This window comes from Petromyzon marinus, unplaced genomic scaffold (genome assembly GCF_048934315.1).
Source record: "Petromyzon marinus isolate PM22_M1 ecotype Great Lakes invasive population unplaced genomic scaffold, UKy_Petmar_22M1.pri1.0 PM_G_Scaffold_50, whole genome shotgun sequence".
Classification (NCBI taxonomy): Eukaryota; Metazoa; Chordata; class Hyperoartia; order Petromyzontiformes; family Petromyzontidae; genus Petromyzon; species Petromyzon marinus.
This window is the reverse complement of record NW_027423003.1, coordinates 177,693-202,460: the sequence shown is the minus strand read 5'-3', so window position 1 is coordinate 202,460 and position 24,768 is coordinate 177,693. Positions and strand designations below refer to the sequence as shown.

Sequence of the window (24,768 nt, the reverse complement as noted above, 5' to 3'; positions counted from 1 at the left end):
GGAGGAGGAGAACGAGGAGGAGGAGGAGAGGAAGACGAGGAGGAGGAGGAAGAAGAAGAGGACGAGGAGGAGGGGACTACGGAGATCATGCAGTGCAGCCGATGATGGCGACTGTAAGTCGGGCGACGAGGAGGAGGTGGAGGAGAGGGTGGCGAGTCTCAAGAGGGTGGAGGAGTGCTGGATTCTCAAGCAGATAGACGACATCATGGCTGAGATACACCAGCTGGAGGGGAGATGCAGGGTGAGGAGGAGGAGATGAGGTGTAGGGTGGTGAGGAGGGGCTGGGTGGTGAGGTGTAGGGTGGTGAGGAGGGGCTGGGTGGTGAGGTGTAGGGTGGTGAGGAGGAGGGTGAGGAGACTCCAGGGCAGCGGGTGAGGGCGTTGGGAGTGGTTCACTCGCTCGCTCGGACACTCAATCACTCAGTTACTCAATCAGACACTCACTCAGTCACTCGCTCAGTCACTCACTCAGACACTCAGTCACTCACTCAGTCACTCACTCAGACACTCACTCAGACACTCAGTCACTCAGACACTCAGTCACTCAGACACGTACTCAGACACTCAGTCACTCACTCAGACAGTCACTCAGTCACTCACTCATACACTCAGTCACTCAGACACACACTGACACACACACACTGACACACACACTGACAACAACAACCGCCATTCGCCACTAAGTGGCGATGACGTCACCACGACGCTTGTGCCAGGCTATGCGCACCCTGAGGCCACGTGAAGTGTCGAACGCCCGCTGGCAGGAGGTCATGGGGCAGACCCAGGTGCCACGGGTCGACTGACTGAGATGACTGGCTGATGCACCACCTGTGCCCCCTACTGTGCCAACCTGCTGTGCTTTAGCCACCCGGCGGTCCGCTCGTTTTTCTGAGCGTCGCTCCTCCGCCCTCCGTTGTTGGAGGGCGACTGCCTCCAACTGCCCAGTAGCATCCTTCACGAGCCTCCTCCACAGAGGCCGATCTTGACACCGCTGGTACCAGTCATCGGCAAGTCCACTCAGCTCCACGTCCTCCTGTACCACATCACTCCATCTCTTCTCTAGCCCGTGCCGCGCCCGCCTAGCCCCCTCAATTCGGCCGAATAAAAGCTGTTTCGGCATGCGGTGGCTGGGCATGCGGGCTACATGACCCAGCCATCGCAGCCTTGCCCGCCGGAGAAGCTCACTGATGGGACCTTGCCCAGATCTTTCAAGGATTTGTGAACTCACACAATCCAGTCTGGTTAAACCCAGGATGGATCGTAGGCAGGCCAGACTAAATGTTTCTAACTGGCGAAGATGTTCCATTAGGGGGGGTCCACGTTTCGCAAGCGTAGAGAAGGGAGGGAATGACCGTGGCCAAGAAGACCTGAAGCTTAGTGCGGAGCGACAGACCAGGTAGCTTCCACACAGCGTTACGCAACCAATGAAAAGATATTGCCGCTCGACTGATTCGGAGTGAGACCTCTGCTGTTAAACTGGAGCCAGTCATACCCAGGCAGGTGCTTAGTTTTGGTGGGGCTGATGGTAAGGCCCCACCTCTTAGTGGCACGCTCCAGTCTCAGCAGCAGCATCTCCAACTCCTCCTCTGACTGAGCAGCCATTACCAAATCATCAGCATACATAACGTGGTTGAGCAATAGGGAGCCATCCCTTGACCGCACCCGGGCATCGATCAGCCTCCCATTATATCTGTACCATATGGAGATTCCCCCAGTACAGCTATTGAAGGCTTCAAGAACTACGTGGTCAAAATAGATGTTAAATAATGTGGGAGCCAGAGTACATCTCTGTCGCACCCCAAGGTGTACAGGGAATGGCTCTGACTCCCAGCCACGTAGTTTTACCCGGGCCCGCTCACCATCATGAAGGTCCTTAATGCTCGTGAGCAGAGGGTCAGGTACTCCAAAAGCACGAAGAACAACCCAGAGCCCAGGCCTACTGATGGTATCATAGGCCTTGACCAGGTCAATAAAGCAGAGAGTTAAACACACACTGACACACACACACTCAGACACACTGACACACACACACACTGACACACACACTGACACACACACCATGATACACACACTGACTGGAGGAGGTGGAGTGTGGTCAACACATCTACGCCTGAAACATTTTAGAAAGAAGTGGAGAATACGGAACAACCCACCTGTTGTCCATTTCGATTTCTGCGTTGCCTCTAATCTTCAGTCTTGCTGTGTATCCACCGTCTGCTGGAGCTCACCTTCTATAGCGAGGATATCCATCATCTCCAGTTTGTGTGTCTTTACTAAATTGTCTCGGATATTTCTTGCTGCTCTCTATGTCCCCTTCATACATGCTGCTGCATTGACATTAAGGTTTCCACATGGTCCATGAATCATATTTGCGGTCACTACTGCAAACAGATTTTGGGTCTTCCTCTGGATTTGGAAACTCGGCAGATATAACATCGATTTGGATTGGATGATTTTTTTCTTTCAGCCGGATTAAAATATGAGCGTGGGCAAGTCATCTACATCATTAGACCTCCTTTGCCAGTACCAAAATATAATAGGGGTTTTTCTCCTTTTTTCTGGCAACAAAACTGAAACCTTTTTACAAGGATTCATGTCTACTGCATTAACCACAATACCTGCAGTCAAAATGCAAACAAAACACACACTATGATAATATATGTGGCATTGTCCTTGAAACCGATTGGTCCACACCAAGGGACGGCTTTCTTGAGAGCCTCGACCCAATTGGTGCTCGACCAGAGGACACCAAAAGGTTTCAGTTTTGTTGCCAGAAAAAAAGGGGAAACCCCTATGATGTGGAAGTCCTCGTTTCTGCCACTCAATTGAGTACATCCAGCATCTTGTTTCTCCAAAAAACACGACTCTCGGTGAATGCTCTCGATGAATTTGACTTGCTTTTGTCTGAACACCCTGGCTGTGAAGTCGTATCGACGGCTGGGTGTCTGGCCGAATGAAAGTTATTACTTTTTTTGTTTTATCTGAGGCCAAGTTGGATTACATGTAAAGATAATAAATAAGTCGGGGACATCCATACGCTCGAACGTATGACATGGCACCTTGAGCATATTCGTGCATGCGTCTAGGGCTTCCTGTGAACGTAGCAGACGCCTGGATGCTACAAGGGGGGGGGGGGGATGATGTAGCGCCATGTTGGGCTGCGTATTACCACGGGAGCTGACCTGTAATAGCGGACATGCGTCAACAGGGGGTGGTGTACAGACCAGGTGGGACGAACAGGGCCCCCAGACCCCAAGAGGGGGGGGGGGGGGCTGGGGGATGTTCCAGGGCCCCCTAGAGAGTTCCAGAAGGCTTGGCCAGGGGCGGAGAGACCCTGGAACGGGGATAAAAGCCGGACCCCTGAACGGGTTTGGCGGTCCTCGTCCACCTGAAGCTCTGAAGAAGACTCTTGAGCGCTACCCTGAAGACCCTGAATACCCTGAAGCGAAGAGCCCAGTGACCCTGGCTAGGGTCGGGTTCAGACATAACCAGTGTAGGGTATGCGCTAGAACCAGAGTAAGGGCACCATAGTGTGGAGGGACTGCCTCCTGAGGTTATCGGCTGTGAGGGGTCGTCACCCCTCTGTGTTGTGGTTCCCTTGTTGAATAAACGTGTTGCCTCCAGCGAACCGTCTCGCCTCATCTTGGGCCCACTGCATGTGTAACCTGTGATAATGAAACCTCTTGTCGCAAAAAATTAGCGGCGTGCGAAAGTGAAAGATGTTAACAAAGTAAAAATACATTTTGATTTAAAGCTTTCGTGACTGCGAGGAATTCATATTCTTGGTTCTTTCGGTAAAGTCACCACCACGTAGAAGGGAAACAATAAAATAATAAAAATATAAAACAATAAAATTCTCACGACGTTTCGACTGCAACACGAGCAATCATCAGGTGTGAAAACCACAGCAAGAAATTTTGAAAAAAAGTGGCGGGTTTTTTTAACGTTAGCACCACAGAGAGCGATTTGACAGTTTATTTAGAAGGACTAGTCCATCTATGTTCGGAATAGAGGAGGGGGGAGACGAAAATAATGGAATGCGGTCTGAAAGCCACTGTAAGCGTGAACAACAATTAAGACCCGAAATGGTTTATCAAATCTTTCCAATGATTGCTAAGCCAGAATGCATCTTCCCGGTTGCAATTGTCTCTGTGTATATGTGGATAGCCTCATGAACGAATCTCTCATGGTAGCCAGATGGCTTACAAAGAACCTCTGTCTTGGAGAAGTCAATGTCATGTGAGCCTACTGAATTATAACAGTGATCTGCCACGGCTGAGGTGTTGGTCCTACCGTGTTTTAGGTCTGCATTCTGTTCACGAATGAGGTCCGAGACATGTCGTTTGGTTTCTCCAATGTAACTACTACCACAGAGGCAACTTAGTTTGTAGACGCCAGGGTACTGTATGTCCGGAATCACATCTTTTACAGACGGAACCAGATCACGGATTTTATGTAATGTGTTGAATCGGACCTGGATCTTGTGTTTACTCAAGATTTTGGAGATCTTTTTTGTGATCCCCGCAATGTAGGGCAAAGTGATGGTTTTGAAAGGCTCCTCAAGAGGGTCCTTCTTCATGGTTGGAGTGATAGCTTTGCGGATTGTAGTCGGAGTAACCATTAGCCTTAAGAGCGTGATGTACGTGCTTGAGTTCACTGGCTATGTGTTCCTGGTCGGATATGTATTGGGCTCTATGGTGCAGAGTCTTGATGAGGGAATTCTGGGATGGATGGTGGTTGGAATCCGGTTTCAGGTAAACATCCGTATGGGTAGCTTTCCCGTAGACGGAGTGGCTCATTGAACCATCAATTTTTTTTACCAATTCCACTTTACAGTAAAATTGTAGACACGGCACAATATATATTTCTGAATCTTTATTTTTACCAACATTTAAAAAAATATTCTCCGTTAAGGCAAAATTCTGAAATATTGGATTTTTAACAAAGCCTTGTGAATTCACCTTGTATCTGAACACGTTCAATTTATGCAAATATTTTTTTTCAAACGTATAAATAAAAAAGACATTGCTTACAAATATCAGCTCTATGTTTTCAAGTAAATTCATTTTGGGTAGTGAATAAATTATAGTCTAAATAAGCTACACATGACGAATTGTAGGCAATCATAGTTATAATCAAAGACATTTTTAAACAATCAGGTGGTCCCTGTAGTCGCCGTTAGAGACAATCTGCTTGAAAAGTTTATCAACATATACGAATACATTGATTCAAATAAGCAGAGTTAATTTCCTATTTATGGCATGCCAGTTATGTGTCAGTTTTCGATATTAACATCACCTTATAAAATAATAACATTTAAAATACGCACAGACAAGTATTCATTCGTAATTATTGACAGGCATATGAACAAAATTTAATTACTGCAGTGAAATATACTGCATCAGGTTACATCGTATTAAGAAGCTATTTTAAAAATACGCACCGCCTGCTTAACAGTGTATGTACAACGTACTATTGTAGTGTCACTCAAAACGAGTAGGCCATTGCATGCTGGCGTCTGGGTCAAAATGTAGCAAATTATAAACATTAGCTACAAATAATAGATCACAGAGTTTAGATCGCAACACAAGCAATCGTCATCAGGTGAGACAACCACAGCAGCAAGAAGACAAAACTGCTGAAGTAGGCGTCTACTTCAGCGTCTTCTTTTTGCTGTGGTTGTCCCACCTGATGGCGATTGCTTGTGTTGTGATCTAAACGCCGTGATCTGTTATGTTTCTGCCCACGTGGTGACTTTACCGAAATAACTAGAGAGTGTGGATTCCTGCGGTCACAAAAGCTTCGAATCAAGATTGCCGACAAACTACACAACTGAGATGATGCATCAATCATCGCCCCCTACTGACAGGCTCTTGTCCACATGCAGGCCGGTGCAGGGCCACCACCTTGTGCCACACAGGGGCAGCTGCTACTTGGGGATGCTCTTCGAGCGTCTCAGACGAGATACGAAACTCCAAGTTGCCGAGGCGATTAAGCAAGCACCATGTAAAAGCAATTATCATTAGAACATCGTGAATGCTTGGGAGCTTATTGGCTCTCGCTCCTGGTCAGAGATTGACCCAACCCACAGGTCCACAAAGACTGGCCGCTCGCTCTTACTCTGCAGGTTGAACCTAGGAATTGAGTGTTCAACTTCACATTCTTTTCATTAAAGGCCTGTGACAAAGGTGCATCTATTGTAGCGACATCGTCTCTGGCTTACACATCTACCGGGTCTCCACTTGACTTTGTATTGTCTAGGAAGTCCACCCACACCTCCACTTGCACAAACTGCTGGGAGTTGCCTCGCTCTGCCTCACAGTCAGAATTCTCCTCCTGCTTCACGTTGCCTCCATCGATGTGAAGGTCCCATTTTGGAGTTGAATCTTCATCTTCACATTTTACCTTCACTTCTTCGCTCTTCACCATCACTTCTTCACATTTCACCTTCACTTCTTCACTCTTCACCATCACTTCTTCACATTTCACCATCACTTCTTCGCTCTTCACCATCACTTCTTCACTCTTCACCATCACTTCTTCACTCTTCACCATCACTTCTTCACATTTCACCATCACCTCTTCACATTTCACCTCGATACCTTTAAAAATGTCCAAGCTGGGATTTTCTTCCGGTTCGTGTTTCATGAGGGATGGGCTCATTGCGGCACTTTGACTTTCACAAGCTGATTTCAGACGCCACTCCTTGTGGATCTTCTGATGCTTCTGTGTTCTCTGGTGTACTTGAAGATTTGATGAATGTGCAAATGCCTTCCCGCACACACTGCACTTGAAGGGTTTCTCTCCCGTGTGTACTCTGGTGTTTTTTAAGAGCAGATGACTGTGAAAATGCCTTCCCACACACACTGCACTTGAAGGGTTTCTCTCCCGTGTGTGTTCTCCGGTGTGATTTAAGACCAGATGACTGTGAAAATGCCTTCCCACACACACTGCATTTGAAGGGTTTCTCTCCCGTGTGTGTTTTCTGGTGTTTTTTAAGAGCAGATGACCGTGAAAATGCCTTCCCACACACACTGCACTTGAAGGGTTTCTCTCCCGTGTGTGTTCTGTGGTGTTTTTTAAGAGTAGATGAATCTGAAAATGTCTTCCCACACACAGTGCACCTGAAGGGTTTCTCTCCCGTGTGTGTTCTCTGGTGTGTTTTAAGAGCAGATGAATCAGAAAATGTCTTCCCACACACACTGCACAAGAAGAATTTCTCTCCTGTGTGTGTTGTCTGGTGTGTTTTAAGAGTAGATGACCGTGAAAATGCCTTCACACACACACTGCACTTGAAGGGTTTCTCTCCCGTGTGTGTTCTCTGGTGTGATTTAAGACCAGATGACTGTGAAAATGCCTTCCCACACACACTGCACTTGAAGGGTTTCTCTCCCGTGTGTGTTCTGTGGTGTTTTTTAAGAGTAGATGAATCTGAAAATGTCTTCCCACACACACTGCACCTGAAGGGTTTCTCTCCCGTGTGTGTTCTCTGGTGTGTTTTAAAAGCAGATGAATCAGAAAATGTCTTCCCACACACACTGCACAAGAAGGATTTCTCTCCTGTGTGTGTTGTCTGGTGTGTTTTAAGAGTAGATGACTGTGAAAATGCCTTCACACACACACTGCACTTGAAGGGTTTCTCTCCCGTGTGTGTTCTCTGGTGTGATTTAAGACCAGATGACTGTGAAAATGCCTTCCCACACACACTGCACTTGAAGGGTTTCTCTCCCGTGTGTGTTTTCTGGTGTTTTTTAAGAACAGATGACCGTGAAAATGCCTTCCCACACACACTGCACTTGAAGGGTTTCTCTCCCGTGTGTGTTCTGTGGTGTTTTTTAAGAGTAGATGAATCTGAAAATGTCTTCCCACACACAGTGCACTTGAAGGGTTTCTCTCCCGTGTGTGTTCTCTGGTGTGTTTTAAAAGCAGATGAATCAGAAAATGTCTTCCCACAAACACTGCACAAGAAGGATTTCTCTCCCGTGTGTGTTCTCTGGTGTGTTTTAAGAGCAGATGACCGTGAAAATGCCTTCCCACACACACTGCACTTGAAGGGTTTCTCTCCCGTGTGTGTTCTCTGGTGTTTTTTAAGAGTCGATAAATCTGAAAATGTCTTCCCACACACAGTGCACTTGAAGGGTTTCTCTCCTGTGCGAGTTCTCTGGTGCCGTGTCAATTTTCCAGTCCGATCCGTGCTGTATGCACGCTGGTCGCATTGTTGACTTGCCGTACCGAGCTGCTGTGCTGACTGCCTTTGCTCCATCAGACCAGCGTCAGCTGCAGACAGCAAATAAGAATATCCACACCATCTACACGTCAGTATCGAGCCATGGAGGAATGAATATAAACAGTCACACGTGACTTACACGTCTATATTCATTCATGTATTCATGACTAGCTGTACTACCCGGCTTCGCCCGGGACTTGGATCCACCACGTCCGGCCGCCTTTGTCTCCCCAGTGGCGATGTTCACACAACAACAGTTACTCGTTTGAGGCTGAGTCGACCTAGGGGAGGCCCAGAAGCGGTTCAAATAATCGTCGCCGGTGGTGGCCGTGAGCGGGAATCGAACTCGGGTCGCCGGGTTCGTAGCGCGGCGTAGCGCTAACCGCTACACTACAATGCGTTACTCTTCCACACACACACAGACACACACACACAGACACACACACACAGACACACACACACACAGACACACACACAGACACACACAGACACACACACAGACAGACAACGCTAACCACTACAATACAATGCGTTACGCTTCCACATGCGAGGGTCACGTGACAGATTTGACGTCACAGCTCACTTGCCGTCCAAAAAATCTATACATTATTGAGCTCTCCCCCCCCCCCCCCAACAAAAACACAAAAGTGTATTTGTATAATGTTTGCATGGTGTACAGTCTGGAAAGTACCCACATGGCAAATTTCCAGTTTGTTGCATGTCGGGAAGTACGCTAAACATTTTGAACAGACAACACACACAATCACAACTTTGCCTTTTATATATATTTGGAGATGCAGTGAAAAACTTTCCCAAATTCATCACGCGGTTTCAGTTTTTTTGATTTTCAGTTTGATTTATTTTGGTTATAGTCCCGTGAGCCATTCGGCTCTCGAATCGGGTGCAACCACAACAAGCAACAAAACAACAACACGACCAAGAAAAACATCTTACAGTGACTATGTGTGACTGTGCAAACAGCACTGTCATGGCACGCAATGAGAGGGCAAATGTCATAAATATTCCTGTAAGCCCTCGCATCTTCAACATTAATGTTGCCATAGAAACGTTGTGGGGTTTTTTGCTTCATTGTAAAAAAGAAAAATTATTATCAGTTATTTTTATTTTATTTTCTATCTACGTGACTTTACCAAAAGAACCAAGAATATTAATTCCTGCAGTCACCAAAGTTTAAAGTCAAAACATTCACACACGTTGACAAAGCCTCACCTTGTGTTGTTGTGGGCAGGTCGCTTCTGATAACAAGAGCGGTATAGCAGCTCAAGCGGGCTTGGCCTGGTGACAAAAGAAAATAAAAACTGCGTGAATATTGACAATAAAACAAAGTTACAAAGTGGCGAGCTGGGTGAAGACAAATTAAACTTAAGCGAGATAATTAAAGTGAATGCAATCAGGCGAGGGCAGGAGGCAAGGCCCCGCGTGGCTAGGCCCCACGTTGTAAAGTTCCAACCTGGACATCGATTCCCATGCTCACTGCTACTCAACTGACATCCCTGAGAGAGAGAGCGAGGCTCTACCTTGGTAAACAACAACAACAACCACCACCACAACCACCACCACAACAACCACAACGACCACCACCACGATGAGAATTTCTCACCTCGAGATTTCAGTGCAAGCGCGCACACGGCAACTTCCTGTTACCTCGCGACAGCAGGAAGTAGTATGACGTCACTTCCCTCCCAAGAGCGGCTCTCCAACTGAATAAATTATGTTAATAGGCCAGCACATGTGTCGAGGGATGGGGGCATGGGCGCTGAACCCGTCGCAATAAACTCGCGACGACTTTAACGGATACATTATGTTAATGAGCCGCCAGTCACTGGGCGTGATGAGTACTAGGTGCCTCGGTGAATGTATATGCTCTGACTTTAACATAGCTATTTCTGTGACCAGTTACAAGCTAATCACTCAGCTATTTCAATGCTAAATTCTATGCTAATTCCTTTGTCAAGGGGTATCTCTGCGGTTGTGTATACTTTAACTTAGCTATTTCAATGAGCCATTTCAATGCTAAATTATATGCTAATTCCTTTGTCAAGGCGCTTGGTCTTTTTCTTTTCACACAGCTTAAAGGTCGTGATCTAAGCGTGGCTTCTTCCACTCCAGCGCTGTCCTCCAGACAGTCTCGTCCCTTCACCTGATGAAGGCCGCTTGTGTTGTGGCCGAAACGTCGTGATTTTTTGTTAATTTTTTATTTATTTTATTTTCACCTACGTGACTTTACCCAAGCTTTAAATCTAGAATTTACCCAATAGAACCAAAGAGTACTGGGCGTAGCTTTGCCCAAATAAGGATTGCCACTGGAACGATATCGGCAGTGACCCAAGCGGATGTGACGTCACGCTCAAGAGCTCGGTGGACGGGGTTGGGGTGAACACCTTGGTGACATGACATCACTAGCGAGGTACACCTCCCCTGGCGTTTCACGCCGATGAGGTAATGCGGAGTGGTGACGTCACAGAGTTGGAGTTCTAGTTGATTTAGATTCATTTTCCATTGCTCCCTCCCTTGGGTGTGTGGGCTCAGCAACGTGGACATTATTGTGTATACACTGTGTGTACACTATGTGTGTACACTGTCAGTTTAACACGTAGGCTTTCGCGACCAATATTATTCATAATAAAGGTTTTTGGGTTAGATCGCGTTTATTTATAAATGTGTCGTAACCCTCCACCACCCGACACGGCCAATCAGCAAAAGTAGTGAATTATTTGTCTTTTGTCAACGTGACACTTTTTTTTTGCTGATTGGCCGTGTCGGGTGGTGGAGGGTTACGACACATTTATAAATAAACGCGATCTAACCCAAAAACCTTTATTATGTGTACACTGTGTGTGTGTACACTGTGTGTGTGTGTACACTGTGTGTGTACACTATGTGTGTGTACACTGTGTCACTGTGTGTGTCACTGTGTGTTACTCTGTGTGTACACTGTGTGTGTACAGTGTGTGTATGTACACTGTGTGTACGTATATACATTGTGTGTGTACACTGTGTGTGTACACTGTGTGTGTGTACACTGTGTGTCACTGTGTATACACTGCGTGTGTATACACTGTGTGTACACTGTGTGTGTGTACACTGTGTATACACTGTGTCACTGTGTGTCACTGTGTGTCGCTGTGTGTGTCACTGTGCCTGGCACAAGCGTCGTGGTGACGTCACCGCCACTTAGTGGTGAATGGCGGTTATGTCACTGTGTCACTGTGTGTATGTCACTGTGTCACTGTGTGTACACTGTGTGTGTACACTGTGTGTCACTGTGTCACTGTGTGTGCACACTATGTGTGTCACTGTGTCACTGTCACTGTGTGTGTACACTGTGTGTGTGTACACTGTGTGTGTGTGTGTGTACACTGTGTATACACTGTGTGTGTACACTGTGTGTGTACACTGTGTATACACTGTGTCACTGTGTGTCGCTGTGTGTGTCACTGTGTGTGTCACTGTGCCTGGCACAAGCGTCGTGGTGACGTCACCGCCACTTAGTGGCGAATGGCGGTTGTTGTTGTGTCACTGTGTCACTGTGTGTCACTGAGTGTGTACACTGTGTGTGTGTACACACACACAGTTTACACTGTGTGTGTGTACACTGTGACAGTGTGTACACTGCGTGTGCACACTGTGTCACTGTGTGTGTGTACACTGTGTGTGTCACTGTGTGTGTATACACTGTGTATGTACCCTGTTTGTGTCCACATTGAACCAAACCCCCGGCAAGGCCATCTACTTAATGACGAGAGATAATTCACACGAAATGTCCTTTTCAATGGAGTCATCCAGATGTAAATTGATACAAGCTTTTAATGAAGAAATAAAATCATCTAATTCAAAACACAACACAATTCAAAGATGTTTCATTTTAAAACTTCAAAACGGAGCATGGGGTACTTGCGTGAATGCGTCCTTCGTGTGCAAATGTTGTGACTTTCCTGGCCTGAAGGCCGTCAATGTGTTGGACCCTTATTGGTGCACAGCGTCTCAACAACAGCAGTGGGGTTTGCTTCAACCGATGGTTACGAACATCCAGACGTGAATCAGCAAGGAGCATTTCTAGTCCTAGTTAGACAAAATCTACGTCAACACGTAAGACAAAACTACAATTCGTGTTGTAGAGAATGTACCTCCTCCTATACGTGTAACTTTTAAGTGGTATGCCTTGTAACTGATGAATGATCCGAGCGTGCTCCCTATTTCAAAGACAATGAGTTGCTCCAGACGCTTCGTGAAACACAAAAACACCGTTTGATCTGTATCACAAGAACAACGGGTCTCACCTGAGTTCTCTTTACAGGTTACTTCCAAAACACACACACTTTGTCCTAACGTCACTTATTCAATGTGTGACCCTCAGACAAAATGTTACATGCACAATCAGACAAGTATTCATTCTAAATCATTGACAGGCATATTAGCAACATTGAATTACTGCAGCGAAATTGACTGCATCACGTTACATCGTATTAACAAGAAGTTATTTTACAAATACGCACCGTCTGCTTAACAGTGTATGTACACCGTACTATTGTTGCATCATTCAAAACGAGTAGGCCGTTGCATGCTGGCGTCTGGGTCAAAATGTAGCAAATTCTAAACATTACGCTACAAATAATAGATCACTGCGTTTCGATGGCAACACAAGCAATCGTCATCAGGTGGGACAAGCACAGCAGCAAGAAGAAGCTGCTGGAGTAGGCGCCTACTACTTCAGGAGTTTCTCTTGCTGTGGTTGTCCCACCTGATGACGATTGCTTGTGTTGTGATCTAAACGCCGTGACCTGTTATGTTTCTACCCACGTGGTGACTTTACCGAAAGAACTCAAGAGTGTGGATTCCTGCAGTCACAAAAGCTTCGAATCAAGATTGCCTACAAACTACACAACTGAGATGACGCATCAATCATCGCCCCCTACTGACAGGCTCTTGTCCACATGCAGGCCGGTGCAGGGCCACCACCCTGTGCCACACAGGGGCAGCTGCAACTTGGGGATGCTCTTCGAGTATTTCAAACGAGGTACGACACAAAACTCCAAGATGCTGAGGCGGTTCAAAACACAACACGATTCAAAGATGTTTAATTTTAAATCTTCAAAACGGAGCACGGGGCGCTGGCGTGAATGCGTCCTTCGTGTGCCGTAAATGTTGTGACTTTCCTGGCCGAAGGCCCTAAAATGCTCGGACCCTCATTGGTGCACAGCGTCTCAACAGCAGCAGCAGTGCGGTTTGCTTCAAGCGATAGGTACGAACATCCAGACGTGAACCAGCAAGGTGCATTTCTAGTCCTAGTTAGACAAAATCTACGTCAACACGTAAGACAAAACTACAATTCGTGTTGTAGAGAATGTACCTCCTCCTATACGTGTAACTTTCAAGTGGTATGCCTTGTAACGATGAATGATCCGAGCGTGCTCCCTATTTCAAAGACGATGAGTTGCTGCAGAGGCCGACGCTTCGTGAAACACAAAAGCACCCTTTGACCTGTATCACAAGAACAACGGGTCTCACTTGAGATATCTGTACAGGTTACTTCCAAACACACACACACACTTTGTCCTAACATCACTTATTCAATGTGTGACCCTCAGACAAAATGTTACATGTATGCGCACAATCAGACAAGTATTAATTCTAAATGATTGACGGGCATATCAACAACATTGAATTACTGCAGCGAAATTGACTGCATCACGTTACATCGTATTAACAAGAAGTAATTTTACAAATACGCACCGTCTGCTTAACAGTGTATGTACACCGTACTATTGTTGCGTCATTCAAAACGAGTAGGCCGTTGCATGCTGGCGTCTGGGTCAAAATGTAGCAAATTCTAAACATTAGCTACAAATAATAGATCACGGCGTTTCGATGGCAACACAAGCAATCGTCATCAGGTGGGACAAGCACAGCAGCAATAAGCAGAAACTGCTGGAGTAGGCGCCTACTACTTCAGCGTCTTCTTCTTGCTGTGGTTGTCCCACCTGATGACGATTGCTTGTGTTGTGATCTAAACGCCGTGGTCTGTTATGTTTCTACCCACGTGGTGACTTTACCGAAATAACTCAAGAGTGTGGATTCCTGCAGTCACGAAAGCTATGAATCAAGATTACCGACAAACTACACAACTGAAATTACGCATCAATCATCGCCCCCTACTGACAGGCTCTTGTCCACATACAGGCTGGTGCAGGGCCACCACCTTGTGCCACACAGGGGCAGCTGCTACTTGGGGATGCTCGAGTGCTTCAGACGAGATACAAAACTCCGAGTTGCTGAGGCGGTTAAGCAAGCACCGTGAAAATGCAAATATTATAACATCGTGAATGCTTGGGGGCTTATTGTCTCTCGCTCCTGGTTAGAGATCTACCCAACCCACGGGCCCACAAAGACTGGCCGCTCTTACTCTGCAGGTTGAACCTAGAAACTGAGTGTCCAACTTCACGTTCTTGTCATTAAAGGCCTTTGACAAAGGTGCATCTATTGGAGCGACATCATCTCAAGCTTACACATCTACCGGGTCTCCACTTGACTTTGTATTGTCTAGGAAGTCCACCCACACCTCCACTTCCACAAACTGCTGGGAGTTGCCTCGCTCTGCCTCGCAGAATTCTCCTCCTGCTTCACGTTGCCTTCATCGATGTGAAGGTCCCATTTTCGAGTTGAATCTTCATCCTCACATTTTACCTTCACTTCTTCGCTCTTCACCATCACTTCTTCACATTTCACAATCACCTCTTCATATTTCACCTTCACCTCTTCATATTTCACCTCAATACCTTTAAAAGTGTCCAAGCTGGGATTTTCTTCCGGTTCTTGTTTCATGAGGGATGGGCTCATTGCGGCACTTTGACATTCACCAGCTGATTTCAGACTGCACTCCTTGTGGATCTTCTGATGCTTTTGTGTTCTCTGGTGTACTTGAAGATTTGATGAATGTGCAAATGCCTTTCCGCACACACTACACTTGAAGGGTTTCTCTCCCGTGTGTGTACTCTGGTGTGTTTTAAGAGCAAATGACTGTGAAAATGCCTTTCCACACACACTGCACTTGAAGGGTTTCTCTCCCGTGTGTGTTCTCTGGTGTCTTTGAAGATGAGATGAATCTGAAAATGCCTTCCCACACACACTGCACTTGAAGGGTTTCTCTCCCGTGTGTGTTCTCTGGTGTGTTTTAAGAGCAAATGAACCCGAAAATGTCTTCCGACACACACTGCACCTGAAGGGTTTCTCTCCCATGTGTGTTCTCTGGTGTTTTTTAAGAGTAGATGAATCTGAAAAAGTCTTCCCACACACAGTGCATTTGAAGGGTTTCTCTCCCGTGTGTGTTCTCTGGTGTGTTTTAAGAGTAGATGAATATGAATAAGTCTTCCCACACACAGTGCATTTGAAGGGTTTCTCTCCCGTGTGTGTTCTCTGGTGTCTTTGAAGATGAGATGAATCTGAAAATGCCTTCCCACACACACTGCACTTGAAGGGTTTCTCTCCCGTGTGTGTTCTCTGGTGTGCTTTAAGAGCAGATGACCATGAAAATGTCTTCCCACACACACTGCACCTGAAGGGTTTCTCTCCCGTGTGTGTTCTCTGGTGTGTTTTAAGAGTAGATGAATCTGAAAATGTCTTCCCACACACACTGCACTTGAAGGGTTTCTCTCCCGTGTGTGTTCTCAGGTGTGTTTTTTGAGCGGATGACCATGAAAATGTCTTCCCACACACACTGCACTTGAAGGGTTTCTCTCCCGTGTGTGTTCTCTGGTGTTTTTTAAGAGTAGATAAATCTGAAAATGTCTTCCCACACACACTGCACTTGAAAGGTTTATCTCCCGTGTGTGTTCTCTGGTGTGTTTTAAGAGCAAATGAATCTGAAAATGTCTTCTCACACACACTGCACTTGAAGGGTTTCTCTCCCGTGTGTGTTCTCTGGTGTCTTTGAAGATGAGATGAATCTGAAAATGCCTTCCCACACACACTGCACTTGAAGGGTTTCTCTCCCGTGTGTGTTCTCTGGTGTTTTGTAAGAGTCGATGAATCTGAAAATGTCTTCCCACACACACTGCACTTGAAAGGTTTCTCTCCCGTGTGTGTTCTCTGGTGTATTTTAAGAACTGATGGCCATGCAAATGCCTTCCCACACACAGTGCACTTGAAGGGTTTCTCTCCTGTGCGAGTTCTCTGGTGCCGTGTCAAATTTCCAGTCCGATCCGTGCTGTATGCACGCTGGTCGCATTGTTGACTTGTCGTACCGCGCTGGTGTGCTGAGGGCCTTTGCTCCATCAGACCAGCGTCAGCTGCAGACAGAAAATAAGAATATCCACACCATCTACACTTCAGTATCGAGCCATGGAGGAATGAATATAAACAGTCACACGTGACTTACACGTCTATATTCATTCATGTATTCATGACTAGCTGTACTACCCGGCTTCGCCCGGGACTTGGATCCACCACGTCCGGCCGCCTTTGTCTCCCCAGTGGCGATGTTCACACCACAGCAGTTACTCGTTTGAGGCTGAGTCGACCTAGGGGAGGCCCAGAAGCGGTTCAAATAATCGTCGCCGGTGGTGGCCGTGAGCAGGAATTGAACTCGGGTCGCCGGGTTCGTAGCGCGGCGTAGCGCTAACCGCTACACTGCAATGCGTTACGCTTACACACACAGACACACACACAGACACACACAGACACACACACACAGACACACACAGACACACACACAGACAACGCTAACCGCTACACTACAATGCGTTACTCTTCCACACACACACAGACAAAAGATCCCCCATATAGCCTGTAACAGACTGTAGGGGCAAGTGCTGTTAGCGAGCACCTATGAAGGCCAGAACGGTACACGAGGGGGTGGGTGGCCAGCACCACGCCCGACCGCCTTTGTCTCCCTAATGGCGATGTTTACACACCGCACCAGGTACTCATTTGAGGCTGAGTCGACCTAGGGGAGGCCCGGGACCGGTTCACATAATCGTCACTGGTGTTGGCCGTGAGCGGGAATCGAACCCGGGTCGCCAGGTTCATAGCGCAGCGCGCTAACCGCTACACTATCGCTCCCAACACACACACACAGACACACACACAGACAACGCTAACCGCTACACTACAATGAGTGACGCTTCCACATGCGAGGGTCACGTGACAGATTTGACGTCACAGCTCACTTGCCGTGCAAAAAATCTATACATTATTGAGCTCCCCCCCCGCCCCCTAGAAACAAAAGTGTATTTGTATAATGTTTGCACGGTGTACAGTCTGGAAAGTACCCACATGGCAAATTTCCAGTTTGTTGCATGTCGGTAAGTACGCTAAACAATTTGAACAGACAACACACACAATCACAACTTTGCCTTTTATATATATTTGGAGATGCAGTGAAAAACTTTCCCAAAATTCATCACGTGGTTTCAGTTTTTTGATTTTCAGTTTTATTTATTTTGGTTATAGTCCCGTGAGCCATTCGGCTCTTGAATCGGGTGCAACCACAACAAGCAACCAAACAAAAACACGACCAAGAAAAACATCTTACAGTGACTATGTGTGACTGTGCAAACAGCACTGTCATGGCACGCAATGAGAGGGCAAATGTCATAAACATTCCTGTAAGCCATCGCATCTTCAACATTAATGTTGCCATAGAAACGTTGTGGGGTTTTTTGCTTCATTTTAAAAAAGATAAATTATTATATGTTATTTTAATTTTATTTTCTATCTACGTGACTTTACCGAAAGAACCAAGAATATTAATTCCTGCAGTCACCAAAGTTTTAAGTCAAAACATTCACACACGTTGACAAAGCCTCACCTTGTGTTGTTGTGGGCAGGTCGCTTCTGATAACAAGAGCGGTATAGCAGCTCAAGCGGGCTTGGCCTGCTAACAAAAGAAAATAAAAACTGCGTGAATATTTACAATAAAACAAAGTTACAAAGTGGCGAGCCGGGTGAAGACAAATTAAACTTAAGCGAGATAATTAAAGTGAATGCAATCAGGCGAGGGCAGGAGGCAAGGCCCCGCGTGGCTAGGCCCCGCGTTGTAAAGTTCCAACCTGGACATCGATTCCCATGCTCGCTGCTACTCAACTGACATCCCTACGAGAGAGAGAGAGGCTCTACCTTGGTAAACAACAACCACCACCACCACAACGACCACCACCACAACGATGAGAATTTCTCACCTCGGATTTCAGTGCAAGCGCGGATCGGCAGCCTCCTGTTACCTCGCGACGTCACGCGGGTAAGCAGGTAACATGACGTCACTTCCGCGGTAAGAGACACGCCCCTCCCATAATGAGTGGCTCTGTAACTGAATAAATTATATTCTTAGTTTTTTCGGTAAAGTCACGTTGAAGAGAAACAACAAAATATATATAAAACAATAAAAAATTCTCACGACGTTTCGACCATAACTCAAACGGTCATCATCAGGTGTGTCACACACACCTGATGATGACACACTTCAGGTGTGTCACACACACCTGATGATGACCGTTTGAGTTATGGTCGAAACGTCGTGAGAATTTTTTATTGTTTTATATATATTTTGTTATTTTGTTGTTTCTCTTCAACGTGACTTTACCGAAAAAACTAAGAATATGAATTACTGCAGTCACGAAAGCTTTAAATCAAAATTGAATAAATTATGTTAATGTTCACTGGCCATACGTCGAGGGATGGGGCGTGGCTGCTGAACCCGATGGCTTTAACGGATACATTATATTTTTATAAAAATACATTTATGCAAACCAACACACCTGAAGATGACCGTTTGAGTTATGGTCGAAACGTCGTGAGAATTGTTTATTGTTTTATATATATTTTATTATTTTGTTGTTTCTCTTCAACGTGACTTTACCGAAAAAACTAAGAATACGGATACAATATGTTAATGATTCGCCAGTCACTGGGCGAAGCTTTGCCCAAACAAGGATTGCCACTGGAACGATATCGGCAGTGATCTGAGCGGAGGTGACGTCACGCTCAAGAGCGCCGTGGACGGGGGTTGGGGGAGTGTGGATACCTTGGTGACAAGACGTCACTAGCCAGGTATACCTCCCGCTGGCACTTCATGCCGATGAGGTCTGCTGAGTGGTGACGTCACAGAGCAGGGATGGAGTTTAAGTTGATTTAGATTCATTTTCTATTGCCCCCTCCCTTGGGTGCGTGAACTCAGCAACAACAACGTTGACATTATTGTGTGTACGTACACACACACACTGTGTGCACACACACACACACAGTGTGTGTGTACACACTGTGTGTGTACGTACACACTGTGTGTGTGTACACACTGTGTGTGTGTACACACTGTGTGTGTGTACACACTGTGTGTGTGTAGTGGGGGGCAAAGGCGGTGCATTGGCCAGTCATCTCGGTCAGTCGACCCTCATAGGCCAAATCGTTTCTGTAAAATAAGTGAATAGCAACTAGTGGGCTTTGCCTGGTAGGACGGGGATGGTTTAGTTGCGTGTGTGTGTGTGGGCGATTTATTTACCATTTTTGTACATTGCACTACCATCACGTGTTCTACTTTCTGTTGTTTTGACGTTCTTACCCCGTGCGCCTACTGGACATCTGTGAAAAAGAGCTTCATAGCTCATCGGATTTCTCCAGTGTAAATAAACATTCTCCTTCTGAGGTGCTCGCTAACGGGCACTTGCCCCAACAGTCTGTTAAAGGTTACCACGGCGGGGATCTGCATCTTTTGTTGGCCGGGCTAACGCTACGTTAATTCCCGATGCTTCAGAGACATTGCACACGAGGTTTCTTTGCTAGTGGGAGTCATCAAGTGAGTACCTCCCAGTCAAGCGTCTCAGCCGTTCCGCTGCAAACTGCAAGGGAGGTCCCCCCCCCTCCCACAAGTCTTGCAGGTCAATTCATCGCGGTGTGTCACGATATTTGTTGCGATATTTCATATTTGTTCATGCGTGTTTGATTTTCGCGAATGTATATTGCGTGCACATATTTGGAATACGGTTCGTTTTTCGAGAGAGAGTGAGAGGAAAATATTAAATGACGTATTTAATTTGTTGTTGATAGCTGAGGATATATTTGACGCGGTTTGTTGGCGGAAATTAAAAACTCTAACTGATGTAGCACAGCAACACTGAGTGTACGGCGTCTCGCTGCACGTGGTCTGTGCCCGCCAGACCAGAGACACGTGACTAGTGTAGCTAGCCAGGTGGTGACCACCAGGCTAGCTACACTAGGTACCACGTGACTAGTGTAGCTAGCCAGGTGGTGACCACGTGACTGGTGTATCTAGCCAGGTGGTGACCACCAGGCTAGCTACACTAGTTATCACGTGACTAGTGTAGCTAGCCAGGTGGTGACCACCAGGCTAGCTACACTAGTTATCACGTGACTAGTATAGCTAGCCAGGTGGTGACCACCACCTGGCTAGCTACAATAGTTACCACGTGACTAGTGTAGTTAGCCAGGTGGTGACCACCAGGCCAGCTACACTAGTTATCACGTGACTAGTGTAGTTAGCTAGGTGGTGACCACCAGGCTAGCTACACTAGTTATCACGTGACTAGTGTAGCTAGCCAGGTGGTGACCACGTGACTGGTGTATCTAGCCAGGTGGTGACCACCAGGCTAGCTACATTAGTTATCACGTGACTAGTGTAGCTAGCCAGGTGGTGACCACCAGGCTAGCTACACTAGTTATCACGTGACTAGTGTAGCTAGCCAGGTGGTGACCACGTGACTGGTGGAGCTAGCCAGGTGGTGACCACCAGGCTAGCTGCACTAGTTACCACGTGACTGGTGTAGCTAGCCAGGTGGTGACCACCAGGCTAGCTGCACTAGTTACCACGTGACTAGTGTAGCTAGCCAGATGGTCACCACCAGGCTAGCTACACTAGTTACCACGTGGCTGGTGTAGCTAGCCAGATGGTGAACACCAGGCTAGCTACACTAGTTACCACGTGGCTGGTGTAGCTAGCCAGATGGTGACCACCAGGCTAGCTACACTAGTTATCACGTGACTAGTGTATCTAGCCAGGTGGTGACCACCAGGCTAGCTACACTAGTTATCACGTGACTAGTGTATCTAGCCAGGTGGTGACCACCAGGGTAGCTACACTAGTTATCACGTGACTAGTGTAGCTAGCCAGGTGGTGACCACCAGGCTAGCTACACTAGTTATCACGTGATTGGTGTATCTAGCCAGGTGGTGACCACTGAGTTTACGGCGTTTCCCTGCACGTGGTCTGTGCCCGCCAGACCAGAGACATCAATCGCACACCCGACCCGACCCACGATTAGACTGGCAAATTAGCTGCGTGCGTTATAAATTGTGGATTCAAATGTCACAAGCAGTAAACAATTGAAACGGCGCATATGTTTGATAGTTCAACATGTTATAACATTTCATATGTTAATGTTATTTGAGGATATTTCCACGAATTTAACCTACCATATATAAAATCAAACGTAGCAACGCAACGTTTTGATTGGCCATCGAACAAAGACGGCCACCGCTCGCACGCTTTCAGATGCACTGCCGCGGCCGTCTGGAACGCTCTTCCTTCCGATATTAGGAAGCCACTGGAGCTATGCGCTTTTAAATCATCTGGATTTAAAATGTATTTCTTTAGAACTAAACTTGGTTCGAAGCTTTTGTGACTGCAGGAATTAATCTTTGTTTTTTTTCGGTAAAGTCACATATAAATAAGAAATAATAAAATAAAATAATAGCGTACGACGTTTCGGTTGCGACACAAGCAGCCATCATCAGGTACAGAAGAGCTAAATTTACGAGAGAGGGGAAACACATAACCCTAGATGTATACACAGAGACCCAAGTAGGGGGAACTAACACCGACACAATACGGGACACAAAGAGAGAAGCATACCAAACAGAGTTTATGTGTGTCTATGTGTGTGTGTGTGCCATCTGTATCTTAAATTTCATACTTAACTTGCAATTTAGCATTCTTTGAAATAACGTAATCAACCTGGCTATGCGTTAATTGTGTTTTGACCGACCGTCTGTGTTGCTTTATTTGGTTTCCAAATTCTGCTAAGCTCTGTCTGTTTGGTATGCTTCTCTCTCTGTGTCCCCTATTGTGTCGGTGTTAGTTCCCCCTACTTGGGTGTCTGTGTATACATCTGGGGTTATGTGTTTCCCCTCTCTCTTAAATTTAGCTCTTCTGTACCTGATGATGGCTGCTTGTGTTGCAACCGAAATGTCATACGCTATTATGTTATTTTATTATTTCTTATTTATACGTGACTTTACCGATAAAAAACAAAGATTATTTAGAACTGTTTTTTTTTCCCTGTGATTATTGACGTGTGATTAATGTGATGTTTCGTATGTAACGAACGTGATGATTCAATGGCATCGCCTTCTAAGTTTGACGATGAGATGACGTCACACGACGTCATGCTTTCTGACGTCATCACCTTGGCCAGAAAACGTTTTGGGAAACCCTTTGGTCAATTTGTCTCGTTTTCTTTTTGGGCAAGTCTCTAGTAACGCAAGTTAAAACTAAAGTTGTACGGGTATTGGATCATATTGACGAGAGCAATTGTGAGCCCAAGTTACAGACAGACAGAGCTAAAGTATTAACACCCCCAACCTTAGTCGCAACAAATATTTGTTTAATTCTCTACTTGACCTCCGCCCTTCCTCTCTTACCTAAGTTTGGTTCTTCTAATCCTATTTGCAGGTGTATGGAACCAGAACGCTTTTGGAACTCACAGGGATACCTCTGACGTATGAACAAATCAGCTCCAGAGCAGATTTGTGCTCCCAAAAGGAAATAATGAAAATGAGATGTGTGTGTGTGCTTGTCCAATCAAATTCCCAGGAGTTTAAAAGCGAGAACTTTAAGTCATTGATCGATAGTCATTACAAGTGCAGTAGTAAATACAAGTTTAGAACGCGGTGGCAGCCAATCATCCCACTGCTAATGTACCAAGGATAGATTATATCACACACATATATATAAGCATGCCAACCTTGGATGGTACATTACAACTAAACTATTACAACTATTCATTATTTTACCAGGTAAGGCCCAGTGAGCTATATAGCTCTATTTCAGAAGCGACCTTGCTATCTCAAATTAAAGCTCAACGAAATAAGATTGTACGTGCAAATTTGTAGCAGCCAAAAACTAAACATTAATCTTGCCTTTTTAAAGCTTTCGCGACTGCAGGAATTCATCTTCTTGCTTCTTTCGGTAAAGTCACCACGTAGAATGGAAATAATAAAATAATAAAATAATAAACATAAAACATAATAAAATAAAATTCTCACGACGTTTCGGCCACAACACAAGTAGCCTTCCTCAGGTGAAGAAACAGAACTGTCGGGAAGACAGCGCTTAAGTTAATGTTTTATTTTTATTATTTTATTATTTTATTCCCATTCTAGGTGACTTTACCGACAGAACCAAGAAGATTAATCTCGCCATCCCGATTGCTTGGGTTGCCAATTGAAAGCGTCCCAAACATTACGAATAACGCCTGGCCTACGTAACATCGGCACCAACGTCACGTGGCAATATGCCCGCAGGAGCTCATCGTTCAAACAGGCGTCTGGCTTTAACGAAAGACTCCTTGAAAACAAAGCTCCATGAGCGTCCCGGTCTCATGACGGTTCCCATTGCGCACACGGACAGCTGCTCTTCCACTCCACTGCTGGACGAAGGCCTCCCCATGCCGCACGATGCGCGAGGTTTCAGCGAGTAGCCTGCACCGCGCGGGACGCCGGTTTGTGTCGCCGTGTTGAAGGCCAGGAGCGTAGACATGGGTTAAGTTCAGGTCATTACGAGACCTCCTTAGCCAGTAGCAAGATACGCCTTTTGGTGTCGTCTGGTCCAACACCAGTGGAGACTGGGCTCTAAGAAATGCCGTCTCGGGCGTGGACCAATCAACTTCAAGGACAGTGCCAATATCATTATCAGAGTTGTCTCTTTTTCGTTTGCATTTTGACTGCTTGTGTTGTGGTTATTGCAAACATGATCCCCTTGTATAAAGGTGTCAGTTTTGGTGCCAGATAAAAGGGTAAAAACCTATTACTAAGTTCAGTTCAGTTTATTTAGTGTAGCCCTGTGAGCCATCAACAAACACAAAAACAAAAATAAGAACCCATAAAACCATCTTATTACAATGGGGGAATTGTAATAAAAATAATTGACATTTATAATGCGCAATTCGTCCAGGGATCACGCTACAACAATGGATTCTACGACATGTAATTGCTCGTTATTTGGCCACACTGCATTGGCAGTGTGGCAGTGACACAATCGTGTGACATGTTGCTTTCTTGTTAATGGCTCGACACGGGGCTGCGACGTGACTGTGCGGGACGTGTCACGTGACGGCAACACAATCGCGTATCCGTGACGGCCCGTGTGTTCCAATGACACACGGGCCTTGTTAGACTGATGGCCTTAATCTTGGTTTTCTTGATGTTGTTGTTTGACTTGCATCCCACTGGCATTTTTGCACACAGCGTTGGTGGTGTACGGTGCTATCTCAGGAATATTTTGATGTTTTTTTTCCT

At 46.1% G+C, this 24,768-nt stretch overlaps 1 protein-coding gene across 1 annotated transcript in view; it reads left to right on the top strand.

The window, feature by feature from the left end:
* LOC142917444 (uncharacterized) overlaps positions 1–22,970 on the top strand; it is a 29,333-nt gene extending 6,363 nt beyond the window's left edge. Inside the window, exon 3 of the mRNA XM_076062125.1 lies at positions 22,925–22,970. Within this exon, the coding sequence (XP_075918240.1) occupies positions 22,925–22,970 (46 nt within the window). The remainder of the gene's footprint in view (positions 1–22,924) is intronic.
* The last annotated feature ends 1,798 nt before the right edge of the window (positions 22,971–24,768 follow it).